The 25,308-nt window shown below is 51.0% G+C and overlaps 3 protein-coding genes across 5 annotated transcripts in view; 1 reads left to right on the top strand and 2 right to left on the bottom strand.

Moving 5' to 3' along the window:
- Positions 1-9,430: 9,430 nt before the first annotated feature.
- Positions 9,431-11,266, bottom strand: LOC119111773 (putative nuclease HARBI1). Its single transcript, XM_037235596.1, has 2 exons — positions 11,106-11,266; positions 9,431-10,719 (listed from the first exon to the last, which is right to left on the bottom strand). Exons 1-2 carry the CDS (start codon positions 11,107-11,109, stop codon positions 9,737-9,739), a joined length of 987 nt encoding a protein of 328 aa, XP_037091491.1. The 5' UTR covers positions 11,110-11,266; the 3' UTR covers positions 9,431-9,736.
- A 134-nt stretch (positions 11,267-11,400) lies between these two features.
- LOC119111772 (adenosine kinase) overlaps positions 11,401-25,308 on the top strand; it is a 28,625-nt gene continuing 14,717 nt past the window's right edge. Inside the window, exons 1-3 of one of the 3 annotated variants that reach the window (XM_037235594.1) lie at positions 11,401-11,673; positions 18,363-18,547; positions 24,776-24,977. In XM_037235594.1, the coding sequence (XP_037091489.1) occupies positions 24,814-24,977 (164 nt within the window). In that variant the 5' untranslated portion in view covers positions 11,401-11,673; positions 18,363-18,547; positions 24,776-24,813. Of the gene's footprint in view, positions 11,674-11,811; positions 11,875-18,362; positions 18,548-24,775; positions 24,978-25,308 lie in introns of those variants that run through there. The other 2 variants (XM_037235593.1, XM_037235595.1) reach the window with 2 other exon arrangements.
- LOC119112801 (serine protease 30-like) lies at positions 15,105-15,665 on the bottom strand. The gene is made up of 2 exons (XM_037237086.1): positions 15,543-15,665; positions 15,105-15,437 (listed from the first exon to the last, which is right to left on the bottom strand). Exons 1-2 carry the CDS (start codon positions 15,663-15,665, stop codon positions 15,105-15,107), a joined length of 456 nt encoding a protein of 151 aa, XP_037092981.1.

Genomic DNA, 25,308 nt, shown 5'->3' with positions numbered 1-25,308 from the left:
ACAGATCAGCGGGCGCGGATCAGCAGCACCGGCCACACAGATCCGGCGGCATCGGCGAAACAGATCAGCGTTGGTCGCCGAACAGGTCGTGACGGATCAGCCGCGACGGTCGTGACGGACGAGCAGCGACGGTTATGACGGATCAGCAGCAACGGTCGTGACGGATCAGCCGCGACAGTCGTGACGATGAGCAGCGACGGTCGTGACGGATCAGCAGCGACGGTCGTGACGGATCAGCCGCGACAGTCGTGACGGATCAGCACCGACCGCCGGGCAGACTAGCAGGGCAGCTGACCGGATCAGGGTGCCTATCGGAGAGGACCAGCAGCTCCACTGAAACAGCTCAGAGGCGACAGACAAAAAGGCCAGCAGCATCGTCCAAACAGATCAGCTGCGCCGCCCTAACCGAACCAAAGCTGAGCACTGAACGCCAAGTAAGCAGCGCGCGCTTCTTGTTTCAATCCTGCCTGGGAAGTGCGTTGCAGAAATCAAAGATTATACATTTTCATAATTGTTCACCAAAATTTAGTACAGTCATACCATGCCCATCTGCCCAACCGCGCCATAATATGCAGTCCAGGACGTTAAGAACGTCCCAAACGTCCGTCCCGATGTCCGTAAGTGAAAACATAAATAATATTCTGTGCAGCAGCAATGGGTCGCGAATTTATTGGTATCATTGTGTGTGATATTTAATAAGAAGTTTAATAACGGCCTATAACTTTTACCAACATCGCGAGGACTTAAATTGCATATAAGACTTGGATATTGATACCCATAAAGCGTACAGACCGATACAAATAACTATCGCCAGCTTCAACAAATTGTGTTTCAACAAAGTCAAAAAATCCCTAAAGCCGCCATTCTGATCGATCAAAAATATCACACATGAACTCAGAGCATCAGATGGCCGTCAGTGGGAGTCAGCAGTAATACGTGAGAGACAAGAGTCCCATTTTCGCATTCTGGTGGTCACTCTGGTGGAATGCCCCAGCTCGAGAGTACCAAGGATCGGCGCGTCTACGCACCGCCTCGTTGCCCATCAAGGCCGTTTGTGTAATCGGCGGCTCTCGGAGCACTTACGCCATATGGGTTTATTATGCGGCCTCAAGAAACGGTTTCGGTCGGTGGGGATACAATCGTGGGTGGGTGCGCGTGTTACGCGGAATGCTTTGCTGTCGGTAACCTGGCGACGGCATTGCCGCTATATCATGGAGTTATGCGACTGAGAGAAAGGGAGGAAAAGAGAAAGAGCAGGAATAGTTAGACCGGTGTAAACATGGAATCTTACGCTTAGTATGCTATTATGTTAGAGCCTACACATCACATAATGATATGGATAGACACGGTCGTACACCTACCGGAACATGTACAAACATAATGGGATGTCGCAGAATATTTGACGCCTGCTGCCGCGATAGGACCAATGACACCTGCGTCCGCCGTCAGGTACTGTTAGTGCTGCTCGCATACATATCAATTTTTCTGCACCTTACCTATGTTCATATGCACCTTACCTATGTTTTTCAACGTTCATGGTCTTTTATGCCACAACTAAGCATGATATGGACGCGACCCTCTGCATGCTGCAGCTTTATATCACGGTTAAGATAGCTCGACAAACTTGTTTTAATCCGATCGGTGGTTTCGTAAGAACTTTGGATTTGTCTTATTCGTTATTCGTACACACTGCCTCATCTTTGAGAAAAATATCCATTTAAAAGGAAATTTGAGTGTGTGTGTGTGTGTGTGTGTGTGTGTGTGTGTGTGTGTGTGTGTGTGTGTGTGTGTGTGTGTGTGTGTGTGTGTGTGTGTGTGTGTGTGTGTGTGTGTGTGTGTGTGTGTGTGTGTGTGTGTGTGTGTGTGTGTGTGTGTGTGTGTGTGTGTGTGTGTGTGTGTGTGTGTGTGTGTGTGTGTGTGTGTGTGTGTGTGTGTGTGTGTGTGTGTGTGTGTGTTTGGAGAAAGGGTTCTGACGGCATGCGTGCCCCCAAATTTTGATTTTTTCTTTGCCACCGTGCCGGCCTCGTATCGTATTGCGTCACACATGTTGTCCAGACATCGCCGCGCGTTCCAGCCAACGAGCCACACCAGGGACGCAACAGAATGCTGGCTGAGGCACACATGGGCGTGGGAACAGGGGGAGGGGCAGGGGGGGGGGGGGTCATGGCCCTCCACCTTTCAAGGTGGGGGGCCAGCAATATTAACTGTCCCCCTCCCATTTTTCAGATGAAGTTTGTATTTGGCCTATTTTTGCACTACATTAAACATGCACGCCGATTTATCTAGTTCACCAGGCATCTCCTTTAAGGTGCGTCATCTTTTTCGTTTGCGCAGTGGCCATTGCTTAGAGTTACAGCCGCAAGGTGGGCGCCGCACGGCCTGGAGGCTGCAACGCCGGGCGTTGAGGCTGTTGCTGCTATCACTTGTGAGGACGCATGCTCGAGGACCATATTACGTGGTTTTCTTATCAGTAATCAGCTCTGACAGGATCTTGAGCATTTCAAGACGAACATGGGTAAGCCATAGGAACCCCATTTCATCTACAAGCTACAGTCAGGGAGAACTGAATATCTCTGAAGAATACAGAAAACCACGGAACTGTAGTCTATGTGACAACTATCGGACTACCTACGGTAATCAGGGATGCTGTTGCGTCAATGAGGGTTCGTGTGCTGATCCGGGTCTAACTGCGCGGGCCAGAAGGCTTCCCGTGTCAGGGGTGGGGACAATGTCATATGATTTATCCTTCTAATGGTCTCCGGGTCGATCAGAAGATCCCGTCCCGTGCCACCAAAGTGATAGCCAGAGGATGGGACGGAATGGCCCTTCAGCCCTTGACCGGAAACAACAGTGTGCCCCTGGTGTTCTACTCAAAAGGCCCCTTGCTCGGCAGGAAATAAGAGGTCTCATTATTGTTGAGTAGAGTGGGGCTCTCATTATGGTTGAATAGCGCGGGTCGAAATGAATTTAAAAAACGGGAAATGTCATGTCATGTTTGCCTGAGAACGTTTCTTTTCTCAGATTGCATTATTGAAACGGATTGCATCAAAAGGCTTGAACATGGCCACCCGCGACTTCAAGAGCAATGACAAGGATAGTCTTGGTGGCAACTTCCGTAAAATCGAAAAGTTTCGGCCACTGCAAGTGCCACCAGACGGCGGGCGCCGTGTTAATCTGTCTTCTGGACAGAAATATAGCTGCAAAAACGCGAAAAACAGAGGTTTTACGTTCATTCTTCCGGTTCCGCCAACAGATTCCAGTCCCATGTCGGGGTGCTTTAAGGGCCAATCCGTTCTTTTCATCAGTCTAAAAATTGCACACGTGAAATATGCGCTCAGACTGCCTTATAAATGTAAGATCTGATGCCATGAAGCGTCCAAGGATGCTTTCTCAGAAACGTCGTCATTTTCGTAAACCCGCTGGCCACAACTTACTATTAGCTGCTAGGCCGATGCTGAGCGGCATAAGGAGACTGCAGCGCCTGGGGTCGAGGCTTGTGTTTGTAAATTTTCGGTTGTGCATGCTCAAAATTACGTCACGTAACTCGTCTTACTAGCCGATTAAAATGTTTAAAGATAATAATTTCAGAAGCGTCATTTTTTTGTCCTTCGGTGGGCCACGACTGAATACAAACTACTGGGCTAACGCTCCCCGGACTAAGGAGACTACAACGCCTAGGGTCGAGGTTTTGTTGCTAAGATTTACGAGCGCGCACGTTAAAAAAACATGTTACATAAATTGCATCACTAATCGATTCTGGCTGAATGGTGAACATTTTCGGACAAACATGGCTCGGCCATGTTATACATATTGTTGACCAGTTGATCTGCAATCAAATTTTCATCTTCAAATTGGGATCAAACATATTGATCTTCAATTTACCTTCGCGATGTCCTCAATGTCTGTAGAACCCATATCAAAAAGTTCTCAAAGCTTCTGAATTCTATCGGTTTAGAAAGAGCCAACTAACAATGCAAATTACGACCGCCAGTGATTTCTTCCATGCAGTCGTTCAGCGCCTGATTTCTGCAGTTCATTTATTGACCTCAAAATACGGACAGAATTGAGCTCACGGTAGTTCCTGGTTTCTGTTCTAGTTACAAGGTAAAAATAATAATAAAACAAAGAAAGCCGTGACACTTGTTAAGAAGTAAGCCATATCCGGGATTTTTTTTTGGGGGGGGGGCCACCATAAGATGGGCTTTTGTCAACCTTGCGTTCCCCTTGGCAAGGCTCTGGCTGCGCCCCTGCCTTCACACAAAAGCAGATCAAGTCGCGTACGTTGCATGATGGACAATTAAGTGTCCGTTGGGCCAGTTTATACCTAAGGCGGACAGCTTTCCGGAGGCTAGTTTTCTGCGATGGTGTAGTGTAAGAGAAGCTAATTCAGAAAAAAAGATACTGTTAAAGATGTTCAACACGTGTTTCATACACCATGTAGTAGTAACGCTAGTCCAAAAGTAAGCAACAAAGCAGCCATACGATCAGTTCGCAGTCAGTCATGCGGGATACATTCAGGCCAGGGCAGTGTCCACCAACGGCGGACAGGAGCAGGGCCCAGGTAAGGAACATATGACAGATTGGCCCTATTATGCGAGTTGATTCTTGAAAGAAAATCTCCAGTTTCATGGTTTTTGTCACATTGCTTCTAGCAGTTCCAAGCTCCCGAATTTGTTTCTGCTTAAATTGATGCGACAAGTTTTATTTCTTGAAAAGCAGCCAGCGAAATAAAGACGTATGAAAAATCTGTCGAACTGTGAGCCATCGGTCCACTTTCAAAATTCTCACCAGCCTATATCCAGACCGTATTTTGGCATCTATACTGTGCAGGCACATGCTTTCTTAATGATCCCAAATGCCTAACCGCTCATGGAATTTCGTCTCCCCAGGAAAGACAATGTTAACATGGACGAATAATCGAAGGAAGCTGGATCATCTTATTGCCAAATGACACATGAGTCCAATAGGCAAGGTTGCGCGCCAGTGAGAGAGAGTTCTAGATGCATATCTAGCATAGCAGCCATGACATCTGAATAAAGAGCGAGAACAATCTCCATCTCCCCCCCCCCCCCTGGCCATCGGGCTCGCTTTCCAGAAAGAGCTCCTGAATACACCCTGAGCTCAGCCCCCCCCCACTTTTCGAAACGTTCCTACGCTTATGGAGGCACGTAAGCCTTAAACTTAACAAGGAGGTTCTTCGCTTTCTAAAAACCCTGTTCACAAGCCCTGTTCAGCTCTCTACCCCAAGCGACAGACCTCACCTCATAAAGGTTGTGGCTTGGAGTATTCCGAAAGCTGCTTTGTGACTCCAGATGTCATCTGACGGCACTGGATGACAATACGAGCTGCTCTCTGGCGGCCACAACGCCGGATCACAATACGAGATGCTCTCTGGCGGCCACAACGCCGGATCACAATACGAGCTGCTCTCTGGCGGCCACAACGCCGGATCACAATACGAGATGCTCTCTGGCGGCCACAACGCTGGATCACAATCCGGGTTGCTCTCTGGCGCCCTAGCCGACCGCGGCTCCCATCGCCACCTGTCCGCGGCTCCCAATACCACCTGTCCGCGACTCCCAATGCCACCTGGCCGCGGCTCCCAATGCCACCTGTCCGCGGCTCCCAATGCCACCTGTCCGCGGCTCCCAATGCCACCTGTCCGCGGCTCCCAGTGCCACCTGGCCGCGGCTCCCATCGCACCTGTCCGCGGCTCCCAATGCCACCGGGCCGCGGCTCCCAATGCGCCGCGGCTCCCAACGCCACCTGGCCGCGGCTCCCAACGCCACCTGGCCGCGGCTCCCAAAGCCACCTGGACGCGGCTCCCAACGCCACCTGGACGCGGCTCCCAACGCCACCTGGCCGCGACTCCCACCGCCACCTGGACGCGGCTCCCAACGCCACCTGTCCGCGGCTCCCAATGCCACCTGGCCGCAGCTCCCAACGCCACCTGGCCGCGGCTCCCAACGCCACCTGGCCGCGGCACTCCAAAGTTCACTGATCAGGCCGGAGTCGCTCACGGTACTATTCACTCTTCCACCATGCTTATTTAGATGGTGATTCACGAATATAGGTTGATGGAAAAGCTTACGATGACGGTCGAAAAAACCTGGCCTGTGCTCATTCTGCCTGGATTTCAGGAAAGTCGCTGAACTTTGTGGGTTTTATTTGGAGGTTGGGGCTTGTTGCTCTGTTACCATTGTGCCCTGTGCGCGGCGGAGCCTATGGCCCAAAACTGGGGTCGTTACCAGTCATGGCAAGGGAGAGGGGCAACGGGATGAAGGGCTCCTGCTGGTGGAAGCCTTTCCCCAAAAAGGAGAGAGTCACCGGATTTACCGCTCTGGATTCTAAGGGAGCACGATTTGCCCCGTTTCCTTTCGATTTTGTTTTATATTTAACTGATGCAAAGGCTGAAGGTCTGTAAACCTACAATTTTGCTGCATTTAGCCAAAGCCCATTGAATGAAGAACCCTGATGGTAGTTCAATGTATTGAATAAGTTGCCGGCGCTACAATGGTTTAATGGACACTTTCTAGACCGATTACGGTACTGGACGTCATCGGAATTTCTGGAACGTGGATGGAACGCAGATCATAGATGGAAAAGAGGTTAACAACTCATATTGATATGGATAGCCCATGTTTACCTGGGAATGTTCAATTTTATTCAGAATCGACTGGCAAAAACACGCATATAACTCAGTTTGAGCATGCGGGGTCGCAAGTCTTGAGGAGCAGGAACACGGACGCTCGGCATTGCAGTCCCCGCCCGCCGTACGGCGTAGGTCCTTGAGAAGCAGGAACACGGACGCTCGGCATTGCAGTCCCCGCCCGCCGTACGGCGTAGGTCCCGAGACTAACATGTGGCGACGGCCGACAACGATCACGTATCGGAAAGGGGTACCTTTCCACGTTTTATGGAATCAGTTCATGGTGTGAGGGTGTGAGATAGGTGTGAGAGGCTTTTTGGGCAGCGGATTTAACCCGTGTAGTTCTCAGATTGATACTGGGAACAAGTGAATTTACAGCAACATGCTTTTAAAGTATAAACCCCCATAGTGCACAGATGAAACAAACGTTCCAGTCTAACATTTAAACGCTGGGGATTAATGTCAAAATGCTTTCAGTATAATTATTTCACGACGCTTGGTTACGCTGGCGCGCCCAGCGCTCGTCGCCTGGTGCTAGCTGCACCAGCCAACTCTGTTCGGTTCGACAGAAAGTACATCAGGCGGCAATGTTTTTTCTTCTTAAGATTGTGATCGCGCATGCTCAAATCGCTTTTCATAACTTTGCACCAGTTGGACCCGAAAATGGATGGACGTTTTCATGTAAACATGCGTTGAGCATGCCGATACAATTTGTTGTTCCCGCGCCGATCCACCCAATTGAACCCTGATTCATCCCCTCACATTTCCCGGACAGGAGTCCCCGTCGTTAGAACACTAGAGTGTACATTACCTTTTATGGATAGGGGCTGAAGAGCTCTTCCTTCCCAGCCCGGGAACCTACCGGCTGCCATTTAAATGGGACGGGGCCGTGCTCTTGGTCCATCCGAAGACCCTCAGAGAGATGCATCATGCGTCGGTTCCGTCCCTGACGCGGCAGGCCCTCTGAGGTGCGGTTGGATCCGGATCGATGCAATGACCCAATGACCCTACAGTATTTCCCTTCTGTTACAGGGTTTTATAATTGACAGTGACACAACAGTTCGGATTGTCAGGCCCTAACTAAAATGGGACGGAGGGACCCCGTCCCGTACTGGGACTCCTGGCTGACACAGAGCTCTTCCATTGTCCTATTGTGGACTCCTTATCGAAAGCTCTCATAGCTGATTTCATTGTCAGATGACCCCACCCAACGCAAGAGGCTTGCTGGTAGTTGGGAATTGTTTTTCCTGTGGACGAAATGTGCTTCTGGTCGAATCAGACTTCTTGCTAACACAGGGCTCCCTGTTAACAACAGACAGCCCTGGTTGTTTCAGGGGCACGACGAAAGCAAGTCATAGACCCCAGCCTTGTCCCTGCTTGGAAAGGTATCAGACTGACACCGAACCGACTGTTCAGTGCTTGTGTTCGCTGACCAAAACAGAAGCCCGCGTTGTCCCAGGGGCCACCTGATCGGCGCATGAGGCCTTCTGACTGACATTTGAGGGCTCGGCCCAGCGGGTCGGTGTCTCTTCATGGGATCTCCTGCCGTTCTGTTCTTTGTTTTTTTTTGGCCCTCCCCAATGATCGTTGGTCCTGGGCCCCTCGGAACCGACCCAAGAGGCCACGTGCCCATATTTCCGCACCCTCGTGCCTGCGCCCCGCTAAGGACAGACATGGAGGAGGTCTGAAAGCCTCCTAAAATAAACATTGCGAGAGCAGACTCTTCGTTTTAAAGAAAACACAACAGACGTAGTTGCACCCATTTCTATTAGTTTTTCTTTTCTTTTAGAGCGCCAGCGGCTGCACTGGCCATGTCAACATTAATGGGCCATGACATAACCGGGATTCGAGCCTGGTTAGTGAGAGTCCAAGGCGCCGAACACTTGGCCATTACGTCCCCTAATAGACATAGGCGGATCCTGAGGGGATGGGGGGGGGGGGGGTCACGGGGCCATGCCCTCCAAAACCTCTGAGAGCATGTTTTTCCCCCCACAAAAGATTCCCAGAACTTCATGTCCCTACTAGGTTCTCGCGAGAGGCACCATGCACTGGACCTCGGATCCCACACCAGCCAGCTAGCGACGAACGGTTGCCCCTCCCCCCCCCCCCAAAAAAAAAACAACTCCAGGCTAGATCCGCCCCTGCTTATAGCTGTATCAATCGAAAACAACTGTGGTAGTCAAAATGCATATATGCTTCATCATTCTGGTTGCCTCTCAATTTTCTAGAAATTCTTGATTGCCGGCCACTGTTGGGCGCGTTTCATTTTAACTATCGTACTACCAATAGTCGAAATCCTGTTCTATGATTGGTCGGGCGGCCATGATGGATTCGTGATGTGAAGGGTGTGACGTCACACTTGACTACTGGACTAGCAAAACCTTTTAACATCTCGGTAGTCGGCGGGACATCCACAAACATGGCGGCGCGCGGGGCAGGCGACATGATGTTAGTGTTTGGATCTTTTAGTTAATGTGGGGGTTACTAGGGATTTAGCGGGACATTATTTTTTAAATCTTGTGACTTGATGATAATTGACTGTTTCTAAGAGAGAGGGCTGAAAAATCCCAAGGAGTTCCAACAAAGGTGAAGCCTATTTAACACAGAAAGCGAATTGTGGTACAAGGTGATATGAATATGATGTGTTTCTAATGCTCATGCAATGCCTTAACTCCTGTCATCAATTTGTATGCATATATGTGCCCTCAGAGGACTCTGCTCTAACCTGTCTCTGGATGACTCCTGTTCTTATTGTAACATTTCACTTGGAAGCAGTTTCAGTCACTGCTGTAAGGACTTTTGGAATGCACATAGATCACAAAAATGTTGTATTTCCTGCCAGCAAAAAACACTTTGTTCACTGCCCTTCAGACCTCCACAGCATTGCAAAATCTACATCATGCTGACCTACAGCGAACACCACAACGGAAATACCATAGACACTGCAACACAGCCAGTGATCATCCAGCAGCACCACCAGCCTTGCTACAGCACCCAAAGCCTTTCCACTAGCTCTTTACGCACCACGACAGCGGATGGTTCAACGAGTACCGGATTTGTATGCTCCCGCAGTACTCTAGCTCTCAGTCACATCTCTTCATCGGCATATACGCCTTCAGTGACCTCATTTTCACCATCCTCCTTCCAAAAGTCATGCTCCTGAAGTGAAATGTTGTGAAGTACACCGGCTGTCACTATGAGCTTCGCAACTTTCTGAACTGACTGCGCTTCCACACAGGAGAGACGTCGAAATCTTGCCTTCAGAATGCCAAAGGTTTTCTCCACTACCACACGTGTGCTTGAGATCAGATAGTTGTACTTCTTTTTCTTTTCCCTATTTTCTGCCAGTTGATTTTCCCGAAATGGTGTCATGAGCCAACTCTGTAGTTCAAAAGCAGAATCACCAACGATGAAACCATTTTGTGGCAGGATTGCATGTCTAGTGATGGGGTCTGCCAGCCTCTTACCCAGGGTACTCTTTCTAAACACACGTGAGTCATGAACTGACCCTGGCCACCCCACACAGATGTCCATGAACTTGTGGGATGAATCACAGAGGGCCATCAGATTAACTGAGAAGAAGCCCTTTCTGTTGATGTATGCCTCAGGATGATTATGAGGCTGTAGTATTCCTACATGACACCCATCCAGAGCACCACACACATTGGGGACCCCCTTCAGCGACCTGAACCCCTCCATCACTTGTGCCATGCTTTCCAAACGAGGTATGTTGGTGAACAAATCCCTCATTGTGACCAGGTCTTCAATAACTTCATCCACAAACCTCCAAGCAGTGCATGTTGCCAAACCAAAGAGCATTGCCACTTTTCTGAAGCTGATGATGCTTCCCAGGTACCAAAGAGTGAGGAGTTCTTGTTTCTCTCTGGGATTAGGTTCCCTCCCCTGTCCAGATGGATTCTCATCCCTTTCCCCCAAGAGTCCAACAATCCTCCCGACCGTGCCCCTCTTCAGTCTGAACTGTTCAGCGTACTGCTCGCCCGTTAGTAGTGGCACTGTTTTTTCATAAAAGTTTTCATTTTTTTTCCAATCTCCTTCGGCCCCAAACTTCCCTGCAACATGTGGAGTATTATTAGATTGGAAAATTGACACCAGCAGGAACAGGTAAGGTCTGCAGACACATGCCAGGAAAGCATCAGGAAGGTATCACCAACAAAAACACGATGTTCAATATTTTAGGCAAAAGCCAATGGACATTCTCATCGCCCAATGTTATCGTGCAAGCTTGTCCAGAGCAGTAAAAATGCATAGCTTAGAGTTTATCAAATCCTAATCCAAGGGTGCAGTTCCTATTCAGCTGGGGGGGGGGGGGGGGGGGGTTCAGCCCACCCACCCCCAACTTGGGCTTCATTTCCCCTCAAGTTTGATGTAAAGTGGGAAAGCATTTTCCAAAACTGCACCCCTAGCATTATCATTTATCATGTCTGATGCAACTCACCCATCAAGATCGCGGTAATGGACGACTACAAGCGGGTCGTCGCCTAATGGAGCCACTGGGGCAATTTCTCTCTGTAATTCGTCAAACGTAAATGCTTCCATTCCCGTGTATGTTTTTGAGGTATGGATGACAAGCACACAAGATCTTTCCTGTTACTTATATCTTCATCTAACAGCTTTTTGACCGCGGTCGCGCTGCCGCCCACTCACAAACTTATTTTTATTCCCAAATTTGATGGTCACAACTGCGCAGCTAATGTAACGCTCTCCAGTAGTCAGTAGCTGGTATGAAACAGCCCAGCATTCGAGTGAGCGGGGCTTGTGTTCGTCTACCAATGACACAGTAGTTGAAATGAATCGCGGCCGTTGTTTATTGCCGTAAGTTGTTGTAGAGATAAAACGTTAAAAATACCAGCTGATTATATGTCAAACTATACGCTACTGCGACAAGAAGTAGCGCAGGTTATGATAATGTTTTGAGTATTGTTTTGCAATATTTGCGACCTTGAGATTTGGAGGACATTACGGCAATGACCTGATCCACGGACAGCACCATTCTCTTTCGAAAGGTGAGAACGCACAAGTCCTTTGCTGTCTACTTACCTACTTTAAAAGCAGTAAAATCACTGCAAGCAGTGCTGCCTTTTTCTACATCTCACTGGTCGTCACGTGTACAACTCCTTAACAGGTGGTGAGGGTTGCCGAAATTTACATTCGGAAGGGCTTCTGCGATTTTTCATGGAGTTCTGTCTGATACTTATAAACCTGAGGTCAGTCTTTTTTTTGGGGGGGGGGGGCAGCTAGACACTGTTGAGCATGATCCTGTATTTAAAGCTGTAGCTCTAGATTCCACCTGTGTGTTAAAGTATGTTACTGGGCATATTCCTGGGCTATACTAATAAACATAGTTCAGATGAGTAGAAATCTGTTTTGAATCAGACCTCAGGATAGGTTGATTCAACTGAACAGTAATAATAGAAAATGCACATTACACCAATCTTTTGGCAAATCAGATCCCTCTAGTACACATTCATTTGCAATTAAATTTTGAATTGACATACAGGTGACTGAGAAGCACCAACAGTTTTAGTTCTACCACAAATCAAAATTGAACTGTTGGATTTCCAACACACATGTGTTTCTGAGTGCCCTAGCAGATGTCATTAAATGTATATAATGAAGAACTGCACAAGATTGCAAGGTGGTTTTCTATAACTAAGATTGTATGCCATTTAGATGTTAATTGTGAGTTTTGTTTCATTAATACAGAAGTGTGTTTTGGTTTGATTGTCCAAACACAACTTAATGTTTTGCCCAATGCTGAGAACAGTCTATAGTGTGATTGACTTCAAGCAGGAGTGAGTGAGAAGCCTAGTGGAGTGACTAAAGCTGTGTTGTGGATGTTATTTACCTGCAAGATCAGATCTCAGATAGCTTGTGGGCTTGAAGCAGAAAAGTAAGGCCTGACAGGAATTAGTGGTCAGGAACTCCAGATATGAATGCCTGAACGATGATGTTTATCGTGGCCTCGATAGCTGCGTGGCTTATGGGATGTCAGGATCTGAATGGCACTATTATGATATGAATGGCAAGGTGACTTTGAAATGCTTTCCCTGAAATACTCTCCCCATTTTCATGGGCCTATAGCTCAGAAACTAGAGGGGCTAAGGTCTTGAGAAGGGCAGCATTGTGTGGATAGCACCTAAAGGTCTTCAAGGTGGCCATTTCAGATCAAAACTTCATTTCAATGTGAGGCACTCCCTTTCAGTTAGCTTCATTTTTGCCCATTGCACTAGATGCTAGTTGCCAAGCTACAAGCCCTACCTGGGGCCTCTAAGTGATAAGAACAGTCTCTGAAGGTTCCCTGCAGTAGTGCATCAATGCATGAATCAACATATGTCAGCAGTCAGTGCAAATCCACCATCTTGCTGACCAGTCAGCTGAGTGCTGAGTAAAGTTATGGTGCTGAATGATGGAGCCAGCCTCCATAGCTGGATGTGGACAGCACTGTGTTACAGCCAGCAGGTACTCCACGCTGTCCAGCCTCCCGCCCATAGAGCAGCAGTTGTCCTCCATCATGCCCAGGCGAAGGAGGGTGTCTTGCGTGAGCGGGAACAAACCTGCCCGCTGTTGGGACTGGGAGAGCGTGATGGCCTCCCAGTGCATTAGATTGCTGTGACCGGTCGGTGGCGTCTGGCGTTTGGACGATGATGGGCCGTCCTGGTTCTTGCGCGGGCCAGCCCTGGTGCGGCGCCGGATGGCCCCTCACGCGCGGCCATGTTGCTGGAAGTGGCATACTGGCCTGTGGTCGCCGCTTCATCGGTGCGGCGCTCCACAGGCGCCGCGACGCTCTCCGTCGGGAGCGGCCAGCCGGTGATCAGTGCAGGGTTTGCGGCCCTCCAGCGCGTGCAGGAGCCTCCTCCTCAGCCAGGGTGGGTGGCTGGAGTGGATGTCTCTGCAGCGGCTGGAGGGCCAGCGAGCAGGCTGCCCTGGTGGACGCATCACAGGACGCTAGGATGGCACAAACGTTAGCTTAGCTCCGCGTGGTCGTAGCGCTTTACAAAGCACTCAGCTCCTTGTGATTACGTGGCGTCGCCTGCCTCTCACTCTGGCAGGAAGGACGAGCGCCGCGGAGAACGGAACCCTGCTCTACCGGTTTCCCAGAGGCGCGGCCTGTCCACCACACTACCGGCACTTACTAGCCCGTAACTGCAGTACCGGCACGCTCGATAGTTCAGCTCCACGAGCAAGGCGTTACACACAGCGCCGGCTGGGACTCTGGCGTCGATGACAGAGCCAAGGCTTCCGAGTTTAAACAGCGCTGTTGTCCCGCCATTCTGTGGCCCTTTCTTGGCCCAACCATCCAACCAGGAGGTAACCAGTCCTGTGACCAGCCCCTGCGGAAGCAGCTCAGTAGCGCGGAGGGTGACCTTCCTCGCGTTGCAATTGTACGTACGTGCATGTCTGCATGTCTGCATGTGTGTTGGGGGAGGGAACGGGGGGGGGGGGGGGGGGATCCGCTCGGCGTGTTCCCACAGAGGTCCAATAAAAACCGTACGCTCCTCTCTCTAGCAACCTACGGCGGTCGTGGCTACTTACGGCGGCTGGCCCCAGCCAAGGCGCCATACGCTCCACAAGCGAGGCTTCGGGGTTACCCTCGCCAGCCATCCAGCACAACAATGTGGGGAAACATGACGTGTTTCGGCGCGCCGTCTTCGGGACGCGGGTGACGCTTGGTGGGCTGCCGCCGCCTTCGCGACTGGTCTGCTCGCGCAGCGCGGGACTGGTACCTGCATTCCAGGCGGACGAGACAGGACCGGACGTAATGTTGAGCAAGTCACTTGTCGGTCGTACACGACGGCAGCGCCACATCCTGGTGCTGGGCGGCTGCTGAGCCTGTCGCTCTTGTCTCCCTCATCTGCCAGTTTCTCGTTCACCAAGGGTGTGACGTGCGTAGAAAAGATCGCTGCGCTGCAGTCGAATGGCATGAGCACTTACCTTATGCGAGTGGTGTCAGTCATGTGGCGGGGGCCAGTCACCAGACTGCCGCGACTCAGCGCCAAAAAACCCTGGCAGTTCAACCCTTTGTAGTATCTTGTATTACGATCACCGTTTGCATTCGATTGATTGCATTAAATCGTTTCAAAGCCTCCAGTACATCACAGCGGGCTAATGCACACATGCACCATCATTTACGCATCCACCGTTGGAGACGGCACTACTGCGAGCCTGCTGGTGTCAGATGGACCTATTCACAACGAGACACGCACCGTAGCAAACCTGATTAGATCAGAGATGAACCTGATTAGATCAGATGCGCAATTATGACGTGAGCTCGTCCCATTGCCCCGCCGGTGCAGCCCGTCCTCTACGGGGCGCGGGGCGTCGCTGTGGTAGCCTGAGCTGGATATGACAACTGGCCGCGACCCGAGGTCACCGAGCCGGCGGGGCCGTCACTGGGCCGAGTCCGCGACCCGAGGTCACCGAGCCGGCGGGGCCGTCACTGGGCCGAGTCCTCGAGCTTCCGCGCGATCCACTTGGCGTAGTGGTGCACGTCCGTATAGATACCGGGCAGGCTGGGCCGGGCGCAGCCGATGCCGGCCGAGACGATCCCCACCAGCGTGTAGGTGCCGTTGGTGCTGACCACGAGCGGGCCACCGCTGTCGCCCTGGCACGCGTCCTTGCCGCCCACCTTGTAACCGGCGCACAGCTGCCCTGCCTTCAGCGTGATCGACTTTCCGGCCTCGGCGAACCACTGGTTGCAGGTGGCGCGCGCTCGCACGGTCACGTCGCCGCGCTGCAGCACGTCGGCCCGCTTGCCGCCCTTGCGGTACTCGTCGAGCCAGCCCCAGCCGGCGACGGTGGCGCGCCGGCCGACGGGCGGCGCGGCGTCGGCCGCCGGCAGGCAGGCCGGTTGCGCGTACAAGCCCCAGCCGACCGGCTCGGCCAGCTGCAGCAGCGCGATGTCATTCCGATAGCTGGGGTACTTGTAGTCGGCGTGCGCGACGAATCTGCGCGACGGCCAGCCGCTGCTGCGCCACCTCCTCGACTCGCAGGTCATGCTCGCCCACCACCACCGAGAAGGCCTGGCGGCTGCGGCCGTGGAAGCAGTGCGCCGCCGACAGCACGTGCCGCCGGCCGACGAGCGTTCCGCCGCAGAAGTGCTGGCCGCTCAGCTGGATAGATACCGTCCAGGGCAGCTGGCCGCGGAACGTCGCCTCACCGCCCACCACCTTGACGCCGCTGGCCAGGAGCTGCGGCCGACCGCACACCACCACCGCCATCACCGTCTGGTTGAGGCCGCGGCCGGCGGCAGCGGCGCAGGCGGCCGCCAGCAGCAGGATGGCGGTCAGCATCGTGTCAGGCTGCGGAGCAGGGCCGTGTCGAGCCGTAGCACAGTCGGAGTCGGCTCAGAGTCGGAGTCGGAGTCGGAGTTAACTGCCGATGCGTCGCCGGGCGAGTGTGCCGCTGCCTGTGGCGTCCCTGGCTTAAATACGGCCACGGGCGAGGCTCAGCTAACGCCGGCCGACGGCCGCCTATCGATAGCTCCGCGCAACTATCCACACGTCAACACGGGTCATTTTAGCCTGCCGCGCCCGGCCGCCGGGGACACGCCGCCAGCGATGTGACATTGCGCGTCGCCCTGCCGCCGGCGACGGCCAGGGTCGCGCCACCGTGCCTTCCGGGCATGGTTCCGCGTGGCGCCGCGTTTGGGGAAGCCACGCTCTTCCTCTTCCGATGTACGATTCCGGGTCACTGACTGGTGCGAGCGAGCGGCCGCGCCGGACGTTGTGGGCCAGTTCTGATGGCAGGCCCAGTTGGCTGCCACTGGGCTCGGCCTCGCGGCCGGAGAAGCCTGCTTGCAAAATGCCTGTGTTCTGCTTTATATATGCATCTACAAGAGTGCGTACGACTGTGGTCGCATTGAGCCAGGCTGTGTGCCTTGGTTCGATCGGTTCAGTGTAGGCCCTAACGTGCTCTTTCTGAGGTTGATTTTGGAAAAGGCAACATTGGTTCCTTTCCGGCCTGTTGCAACATTGGCTCCTTTCCGGCCTGTTGCAACATGGGCTACTTTCCGGCCTGTTGCAACATGGGCTACTTTCTGGCCTGTTGCTAGCGCGCCTTTGAGAGGGAAAATGTGGAGATCGGTCGTTGATTTGTGGATGGTACGTCCGCCTACACCGTAAAGCTCGGTCCACTCCGTTAACTGCTCTGGATGTCAAGCTCTGACACCAATCCTTAATGAAACACCAGAGGACGAGTGGAGCGATGGTTTGTGCACAATTCCGCGTGCTGGTGTGCAGCGTGCACACATCGACCCACAGTTATCTCAGTCCATTGGTCTGTTGTGTTTTCCGTTAGTATAAGCTAGTGTCACGCCCCAGCGATACCTGGCCACCGAGATCTGGGCATGTTACCGACCCTCGCCCTTCAGCCACTGCGCCTTTTGATGAATCCGCTTTTTGCCGTGTTAAACGAATGGGAAGGTAAAACAGACAGCGTCTATCACCATCTAAGCGTCCATGTTGAAAAACGAAATAAGTTGGGGTTTAAGGGTGGGGCCTCCTGCCCTCGGCCCTTGGAGGCGCCCCTGCCTCCGGTCATCTTCCTTGAAGCTGCTTTCCATTGCGTTCAATGTTCGGACTCAATGGCTTGATAGCTGAATACCTTTTGTCCGCTGCGAAGTCAGTGGGCGACATATTTCTATGAACAAACGCCGGACAAAAAGGTTTAGGTGTAAATCAGTCGGGTCAAAGGGTCTAGATTTTTGGACGTCTTCGCCTCATCATGAACACTACTTCAAGGCGCTCGCAGAGCCACACAGTATGTGAAATGCGTATTTTGTCCTTTCCATGCTCAAAGTGTGCTGTGTGCATCCTGCAACAATAACTTTTCGGATAGTAGTTGTTTAAGGACAGTCGCATTCATAACTGTTCAGAGAAGATGCCTTTATTGACTCGGCAGCGGACGGTTTAGCTTAAGCCCGAAGTTTACCTCCAAAGAGTGTGAGGCCATGTAAGGTCATTCCTTACACTTCCACTGTACTGACCGTGAGCAACCCTTTGCTTGCAATCGTATATTCCACGATGATATTGGTCGGGCTTAAACCTCCATTAAAACGGTACTTAGCGGTTATTCCCAAAGCCTGACCTAATGCGATCATCACTTTGAATGGGCGTATGCCATCATTAACGCTATCATTTTATTTAACGATATGACGGCCTTGCAGACTAGGTCGACATCCAGTTCAAGGTAAACACACATTTTACTGTCGTCCCTGCTGGCCTTTTCATTAGCTCAGGTGACGTTCACTATGCAACTTCCTCCTTCTTCAGAAACACTAGGTTGCGGCGAATTAGTACATTCCGTGCGAAGAATACGTCACGGAGCGTCTGCTCCCACGTTTTCGCCGCACTATCCCTAAAAAGTAAATCCAAATATTGATGTCCCGACATGAGAGGAACTTAAAAGTTTCAGGTGAGGTGTTAAACTGCTATCAAAGCAGTTGTTCCAAGTGGCATTGCTATTTTGCTCTCAGCTTGTCTATCGTTTGATTACAAAATGCACAACACCCAGAAACTTGCCCTACTAAAAGCATTTGGAGGCTCCATTGATAAAGTAGGAATATGATTCTTTTGTCGGCATTTGTCACAAGGAAAGAATGAGGCACGAGTGACGTTGGTTTGGGTTCTGACTAATGTATATTCGCGTACCTTTTGACCTATGATCTACTATGTCCTGGATGCTAAATGCACAGATAGCGGCGAGGTGGAAAAGACTATTGGAGGTGGATAAAGAAGGTGTCAAGAGTGGATCCGGCGCAAGGTATCGTGGATGAATGCTGGAGAACTTCAGTTTGTCTTGTGTCACAAACGATCCATAACAATCAACCAGCATGTTGCCAGCGTGGATGCATCAACGCGCAGGAGCGGCGTGAGGCACGTGAGTTTAGAGAATAGCTACAGGTGCTCATTTTGCAAGTTGAATGTTCCAACTGGGTGATGACGATGATTTGGGATTTTAGGGCGCTTCGACATCAAAGGTCATATTCCTCCCACACGGGGTGATGAACCGCATCGTAACGTTTTTGTCAGCGTCGGGTTTGCCTTACCGTTTTGTTTATCATTATTTCCCAGGTCCTGTATCCGTTGCTGATGGGGCATTATGTTGTGGGCATACGTTTGAGCTCACCACACCCCAAGTCGGGCTTCAAAGACATCCATTTAATTTGAGCGTGTTAAGAGGGGTAAGCGAACGGTCAGGTTTATTGCAATTTTGTCCTCTTGCAAGAGGAGCGGCGATGTTTTTCGGATTCCGCTGTTATGACGACAAAATGCATTTTGAACCAAGACAATAGCTTAACTCACACCCTACAGGGGCTTTCTCATTGGCCTTTCAAGGAACTCAGACCCGCCCTAAGATTTTGAAAAGTAAGTAAGCAAGAGTCACGATAATAACGACATTAGAAAGCTCTCGTAAGACTGCATAAGGGAGATGTGATTACGGGGTACCGATAGCGTAGTCGTTAACGGATCTGCGTTAACCACTGCGCGCCTGGGAAACCAGAGGTACGGGTTCGATTCCCCGCGGTGCCCGCCCTTCCTGCCAGGGTGAGAGGCAGGTGACGCCACATAGCCTCAACAGCTGGGTGCGCCGTAAAGCCTCAAGGATGTGACAAGATGTGACTGAATACTGTTGAATATGACCCCGGACAGGTAAAATGAGGTCATGGCCAAGTGCGTACTTTGTAAAGTCACTGTAAAGTCCAGGGTCAACACCTATGGGGCGCATTTCCTGCAGAATAAGTGTTAGATGTCAATTTCCAGGAAAGCGGTGCCCACAGCACCTCGGAAAAAGGAATATATAATCGACCGTCAAGGTCAGAGGCGTCAACTTATCACGACTTATGCAAACATATGTAAACTCAACCAACCAAAATTTCAGTATCGTGCTCAAAACCAGTGTGAGGTTACACTCAAAAAACTAAAAGATGGCCTTGCAGGTCTCTCGCAGAGCGAGGGATAAGACATCGACTGACAAAGTGTGTCCTGTGGATCACGCAATGTCAGTGTAGAGTGCTCACCGAATGAATGAAAACCAATTGCTTTGACCTCCATCTATTTCCTGCTGACAGGCGCTCAGGTTTAAATGACAGCTGTCTCATGGTTCGACAACCTTTACCTAGCGGTGGTGGATGAGGGGATGGAGAAGAGGCAGCTGTCCTGCTGCCATCTCGAAACAAGCTACCTTATTGCACTGCGGAAACATCAGTGTTGATGCTTTTTTATACCATTCCTGTAATGTTTCATGAAAGCAAGATGCAGCTGCTTCTCGCTGAATACCTCAGAAAATCGTCATCGCTGCCGCACAGAGAGTGGGTACCGTTTTGTAAGACAAATGTGAAGATTTCGCATTCCTTGAAAATTACCTAGCTTTTAGGCTAAAGGATTGGCACCAAACCTAGAACTCTGACGTATGAATGATCATGATTCAAATACCCATTTTATGCTACAATTATCAGCGGAAGGCCAATAAATTGCAGTAGTTCATGTGGCGGTAGTTGAGTATTGTTGGTCACCTCTGCTGGTTTTAACTGATAGCCCAATGCTGGCGTGAGCTTGACGAATGGTGCAAAAGGCGTGTTTCTGGCATCTTTTAGATGCATGTCCCATATCATGCGGAAGTCTTTCCTGCACCGCAAATTTTCGATATTTATCAGCACCGCACAGCACCTATCGTTATCGCACTCAGCACATCACACAGCACGCGTCAACATTATCACATTTCAGTGCTCGATGAAGTTCATGCGTCGGATCGTCTGTGTTCTGCTTCCGTCGCTCTCCAGACAGCAGGGCGGCCGTGGGTGGTCCGCCTGGACTGGTGGCGCGGCCGGCCGCCACTGTTTCGCGCACTGCCGGAAGTGGCAAGGCCACCCCTCCATTGCGCATCGCCCCACCCCACCCCTCTCATGGCGACGGACGATAGGAGGTGGGGGGGGGGGGGGGAAGCGGACCCGGATGACCCTGATGACACCGGTCGTGGTGTCGAACGACGGCGGCTCGGCTGTGTGCGGCAGCCGGGGTCGAAAATCACTATCCTAAGCATGTGCGAAGCAGACGTGTTTGGAGATAAGAAGTGCATCCTGGATTTAGTGAGTCGTTAGACGGATACAAATGGATTTAGGAGCATGAGAAGTCTCCTGAAACGTCTGGAGGAGGCCCGTTGCCAGGAGATGCTTTACAAGAGTTCAAAATATCCTGAATCCCAAACGACATCTATAAAAACATGACATATCCTGGATCCCGGCAGATCTCCCACCACTTGAAAACTTTTAGATACCTGATACATATTTGATTCCCTGAGGAGCCTCAGAGTTTTTTGGAATAAATATTAAATCCGCCTTTAGAGCCTTTCAACATTGCTGGAAATCTGGCAGCAATCTGTCGGTTTGTCGATTATAAAACCTAAGCCTGTTGCGTCATATTTGACAGCAATCCGTCCCTTTCGGGGTTGGTTGTAAAATCGAATCCTGGGGCTGATGCGTAAAGAAAACTAGACGCATTCTGAAACTGGCCGTGTGCCAGGAGGCGCCTATAAGAAGGTGCCTATAAGAAGGTGTCTCGTCAGAGATGAGACAGAACCGCCTCTTTTTTACAACCTCCTTAACCCCCCCCCCAAAAAAAAAACCGACAAATTTGTAAAACGACGGGGATCAGCCAAATTTCACGTCCGGGATGCCAAGTAGAACGCAACTGGTTACCAAATTTGTTCCGGAATATCCTACAACATAATTTTAAAAGATGGATATTTGAAAACCATTTGAAGCATTATGGCAAACTTGTGTTCTGGAGGATCACTAGGTATATTAAATGGATGGAGGCCGTCAAACGATCCTGCAGTAAAGTTTTACACAGTTGCTGGATTACTTGAGATCTGATGCCTAGCCTGATGCCTCTGATGCCTGATGCCTAGCACTCAAGATCGAGATCCCGATGCGTGTTTCTTATGTCCGATCATATTTATGATGCGCAGTTCCGTAAAATTAATGCATACCAGGTCGCAGACTGCTCCTACTTTTGCTGAAGGTCCCACTTTTGCGATAAAGGCCGCGGAGCATTCTGGGGATTGACCGTCTCCGGTCGTGCCGTACAGCAACGGTCGGCTGAACAATAGCTTGACGGTCTCTGGCCCTGCCGTACAGCAACGGTCGGCTAAACAATAGCTTGACGGTCTCCGGCCGTGCCGTACAGCAACGGTCGGCTAAACAATAGCTTGACCGTCTCCGGCCGTGCCGTACAGCAACGGTCGGTTAAACAAAAGCCGAATCGCCGGCTATGTATGACTTGAGCACCGGAAGTACCGGCTTTTTAAGAGGGGGCGAGGTCCCGCATGGTTAGCCAAAGAGTTTTCAACTTTCGCGGCCCATCCTGGCAGTGGTATTAGCTGGAGGCTAATGTCCTGCAACCACCGGTCACAGCTTCGTGCAGTTTTCAACAGCGAGATGTACAATTATTTATTAATGCCATTTACAAAGAAGCTGAGACCAGGCGTCGTTTGCCTCCTGTAACAGGGCAGTGCCAACTGAGTACTGTCCCTTTTAGTGGACATTCGGAAGCATGGAATTTGCTAATTGGGGAAAAATGCGCGACGCGGCTCGAAGCCTGGCCAAGATGTTCACGGCTTCGCGTTGCTAGGACACGAGACAAACTTATTGTTGAGGAGAAAGAAACTACCGTGATACTAGCAGCAGTGTTGACCGATAGTTGCATTGTGGAGCCGGCCATGCGCTGTCGAGTGTAAACCATGGATCTGCCCGTTTTTATTTTGGGCCGTTAAAATAGAATGAAAATTACATAGCGTGTAGCGCAACCCACTGCGACCAATGCACCATGAAACAGTCGAAACCCGTGGTGTAGGCGGTTGCTGGACTAAGAAGTGAGTGATGACGCTGAGTTTATCACCGGTATTTTTTTAGGAACTATGATAGCTGTGATGAATCCTGGTGATGTTCTGGGAAATTACAGGCAACTTGGCTGTCTGTGGTTGGTGCATATGGTGCATGTGGGCTGCAAAGTGGTAGCGACGGCTCCGTTGTAAATCAAGTTCAGCGTTATTCTCCCTGGCTTATTAGGTATCAAAGCGTATTAAAACCTACCGGGGCGTGCGAAGTTGATGGCTACCTCGCCCGTCTGTACGCAAGAGGCCACTTTCAGTCCAAGCTAGGATGGTCGGGGCGGGGCAGGGGCAGCACTATCCGTTGATTTTATGGGCGCCATATGACCGACGTAGTCGGTGCGCCCTTGAAAGTCAAATCCTTATCATAATCATAATAATGGGTCCGTGCCACCAATATCTTCGGTCACACACTAAAAAGTCACACAACAAGAAGGATGCACAGAATTGCTTGACATTATTCCAGCCAACTCTCACTCTTGTAAGCCCTTCATAATATGTTTGGGAAAGAAATGGTCATTCTCGGGATCCTTCAAATCAAAGCATGGACTAATGGGGAGTAATGCAAGGGACATATAATGTTGTCCACTTCATGGGTATACATACTGTACTGGATGTTCAATCTATTCAAGCGTTCGAAAACTACAGTGACTGGAGGCAGGAATGGTCGGAATGCAAGCGAACATGAAATGGAGTTCCGACTCGCGGTATTTGTTGTTCTTGGATTCAAGTGAAACAATTCATTTCACCGAAGAATCGGACGCAGGACGCAGATGAATGGGACGTTGCAATATCTTATTTAAAAAAAAAAACACGAGGGAGGCTGTGACGGTCTTTCGTCATATTTAGTGTGTTAATCCTCTAGTGTGTTTATGCGTGATCAGTATATGCATAAAAAACGCGAGTCGTACTCGAACTTCCACTTATTTACAACTGTTAAAAATATTTGGACCGATTATTATTGCTCTATTATTGGATTTCTGATCGATGAATCGCTATGCTATCCATTATTATATTATTGTTATTAAATTAACATTCGTATGCAGAGTCCACGCAGGCGCACGGTCTCGCCTCAGCAGAACCCATTCCGACTCCGGCCCCCAGCGCAAAGGCGAGGGCGGGGGGGGAGGGACTCCGATTGTGGCATCGGCCAGCAGCGTGGTACAATTTTGAGTCGCCTCTGTTTCTAGTTCTAGGAGGTCTGGCTAAACATTGGAATCGAATCAGACGGATCCGATTCCCGTGACAGCAGGTTAAGAGACGATGCCCTGAGTCGAGGAAAATATGGTCGATTCCGATCTTAGTGCTGACTCCGCTGGAAGTGTTGCACATGTCTTCCAGACTTGATTCGAACGTTAAGTCTAAACCAAAAGAAAAAAAGTCATGGTTGAAGCAACCGAACTATAAATCGGCCCTTTGCCGTCGCCTTTCTAGGCAAATGGTATGCTTTATTACTGGACCAATGTTTTGGCCTCAGGCGCAACTCACACATAAAACAGACTCGGATGACTGCTTAATATTGTACCACGAAGGACATTCGATAATCAAACACGCCCTCCGCGGAAGACACGCTTGCGTTCGAAACTGGGGCACTAGGTTGAGCTGATGCACGATTAGATTCAGCACCGTACATAGTTGCATTCTGCATGTTCCCTACGTGCGTGCATACTGGTCAGATGCGTGACCTCTGCCCTGGCTGGCGGCGTACATGGTGCGCTTGTATGCTGCAGTCAGAATCGTGGTCTCCAGAACGCCACTTGATTGCATCCATAACATACTTGATAACATACATGCAACAACATACATACATAAAACAACATAACGTACATAACATAATATATCTTGATGGCGTCCATGACACTTCCCACCAATGTTACTCTGTGCGCTAGACATTTTGTCCTGAACTCATTTAAGTGGTGCAGTTGGCATTATCGGTGGCGCCTCGGGGCAGCGGCTGTCGTTTCGGCCGGTGCTGGACGCCGGTTTCTCCCGTTCTACATCGTTGGAGACTGGGGTGTCTGAGGTCGCTTCGTGACTTGAAACCGCCGGGCGTCGAGGAGCGACACAGTTTTCAACAAATGTATCCCGCATGCTTTGCGTGGGTGGCATCGGGCTCAGGGTATGCCATGAGGAGGGGCTGCTGCTTGTACCCGGCGCCGGTCCGCCGGTGCGGCCGACGAGCGGCGGTGGCTGAGCGTGCTGCTCGTCCCTCTGCAGCATCAGCGGCCCTGCTTGGGTCCAGCGAGGCCGCCATTATGGCGGACGGCGCCGTCGACCTGCTCTGCTTCGGCAACCCGCTGCTGGACATGCTGCTGAAGGTGGCTGACGATCAGCTGCTGACCAAGTATGATCTCCTGCCCAAAAACCAGATCGAGGCCAGCGAGCAGCAGAGGCCGCTCTTCGACGAGGTGTTCGCCAGGTAGGGGCTCAAGCTGCTGCTGTGCTGGGACGCGGCGCCACAGCTCTTGGGCTCACCCCAGCTCGGCTCGGGAGCCGGCGTGCCGCACGGTGGTCTGTGTCACGAATCATAGGTCCAGTCTGTATGAGATGCTGATGGCTCACTTGCTGCGAAGATCACGTGTCTGTTCTCAAAACACAGTGGCCATGTGTCCACGTCCATGTCACAGTGGTTGCATCTTCTGCCTTGTCATCACATCTCGCGCTCATCAGCGACCTCGTGTTCTGCCGCGTCGCACGGTGTCTCACAGTGCCTTCTGCGCCTGTCACTGGGGCCTGGCGTCTGGTGTTAC

This window comes from Pollicipes pollicipes, unplaced genomic scaffold (assembly GCF_011947565.3).
Source record: "Pollicipes pollicipes isolate AB1234 unplaced genomic scaffold, Ppol_2.1 Scaffold_7261;HRSCAF=8764_pilon_pilon_pilon, whole genome shotgun sequence".
Taxonomy (NCBI): Eukaryota; Metazoa; Arthropoda; class Thecostraca; order Pollicipedomorpha; family Pollicipedidae; genus Pollicipes; species Pollicipes pollicipes.
The sequence above is the reverse complement of the archived record's forward strand: the minus strand, read 5'-3'. Positions and strand labels throughout refer to the sequence as shown.

Bases quoted from the DNA above. Each gene is read 5' to 3' on its own strand.
- LOC119112801 (XM_037237086.1), bottom strand. From the start codon at position 15,665: ATGACCTGCGAGTCGAGGAGGTGGCGCAGCAGCGGCTGGCCGTCGCGC. The intron at 15,438-15,542 runs GTCGGCTGGGGC...TGGCTCGACGAG, and splicing joins TGCTGCAGCTGGCCGAGCCG to TACCGCAAGGGCGGCAAGCG.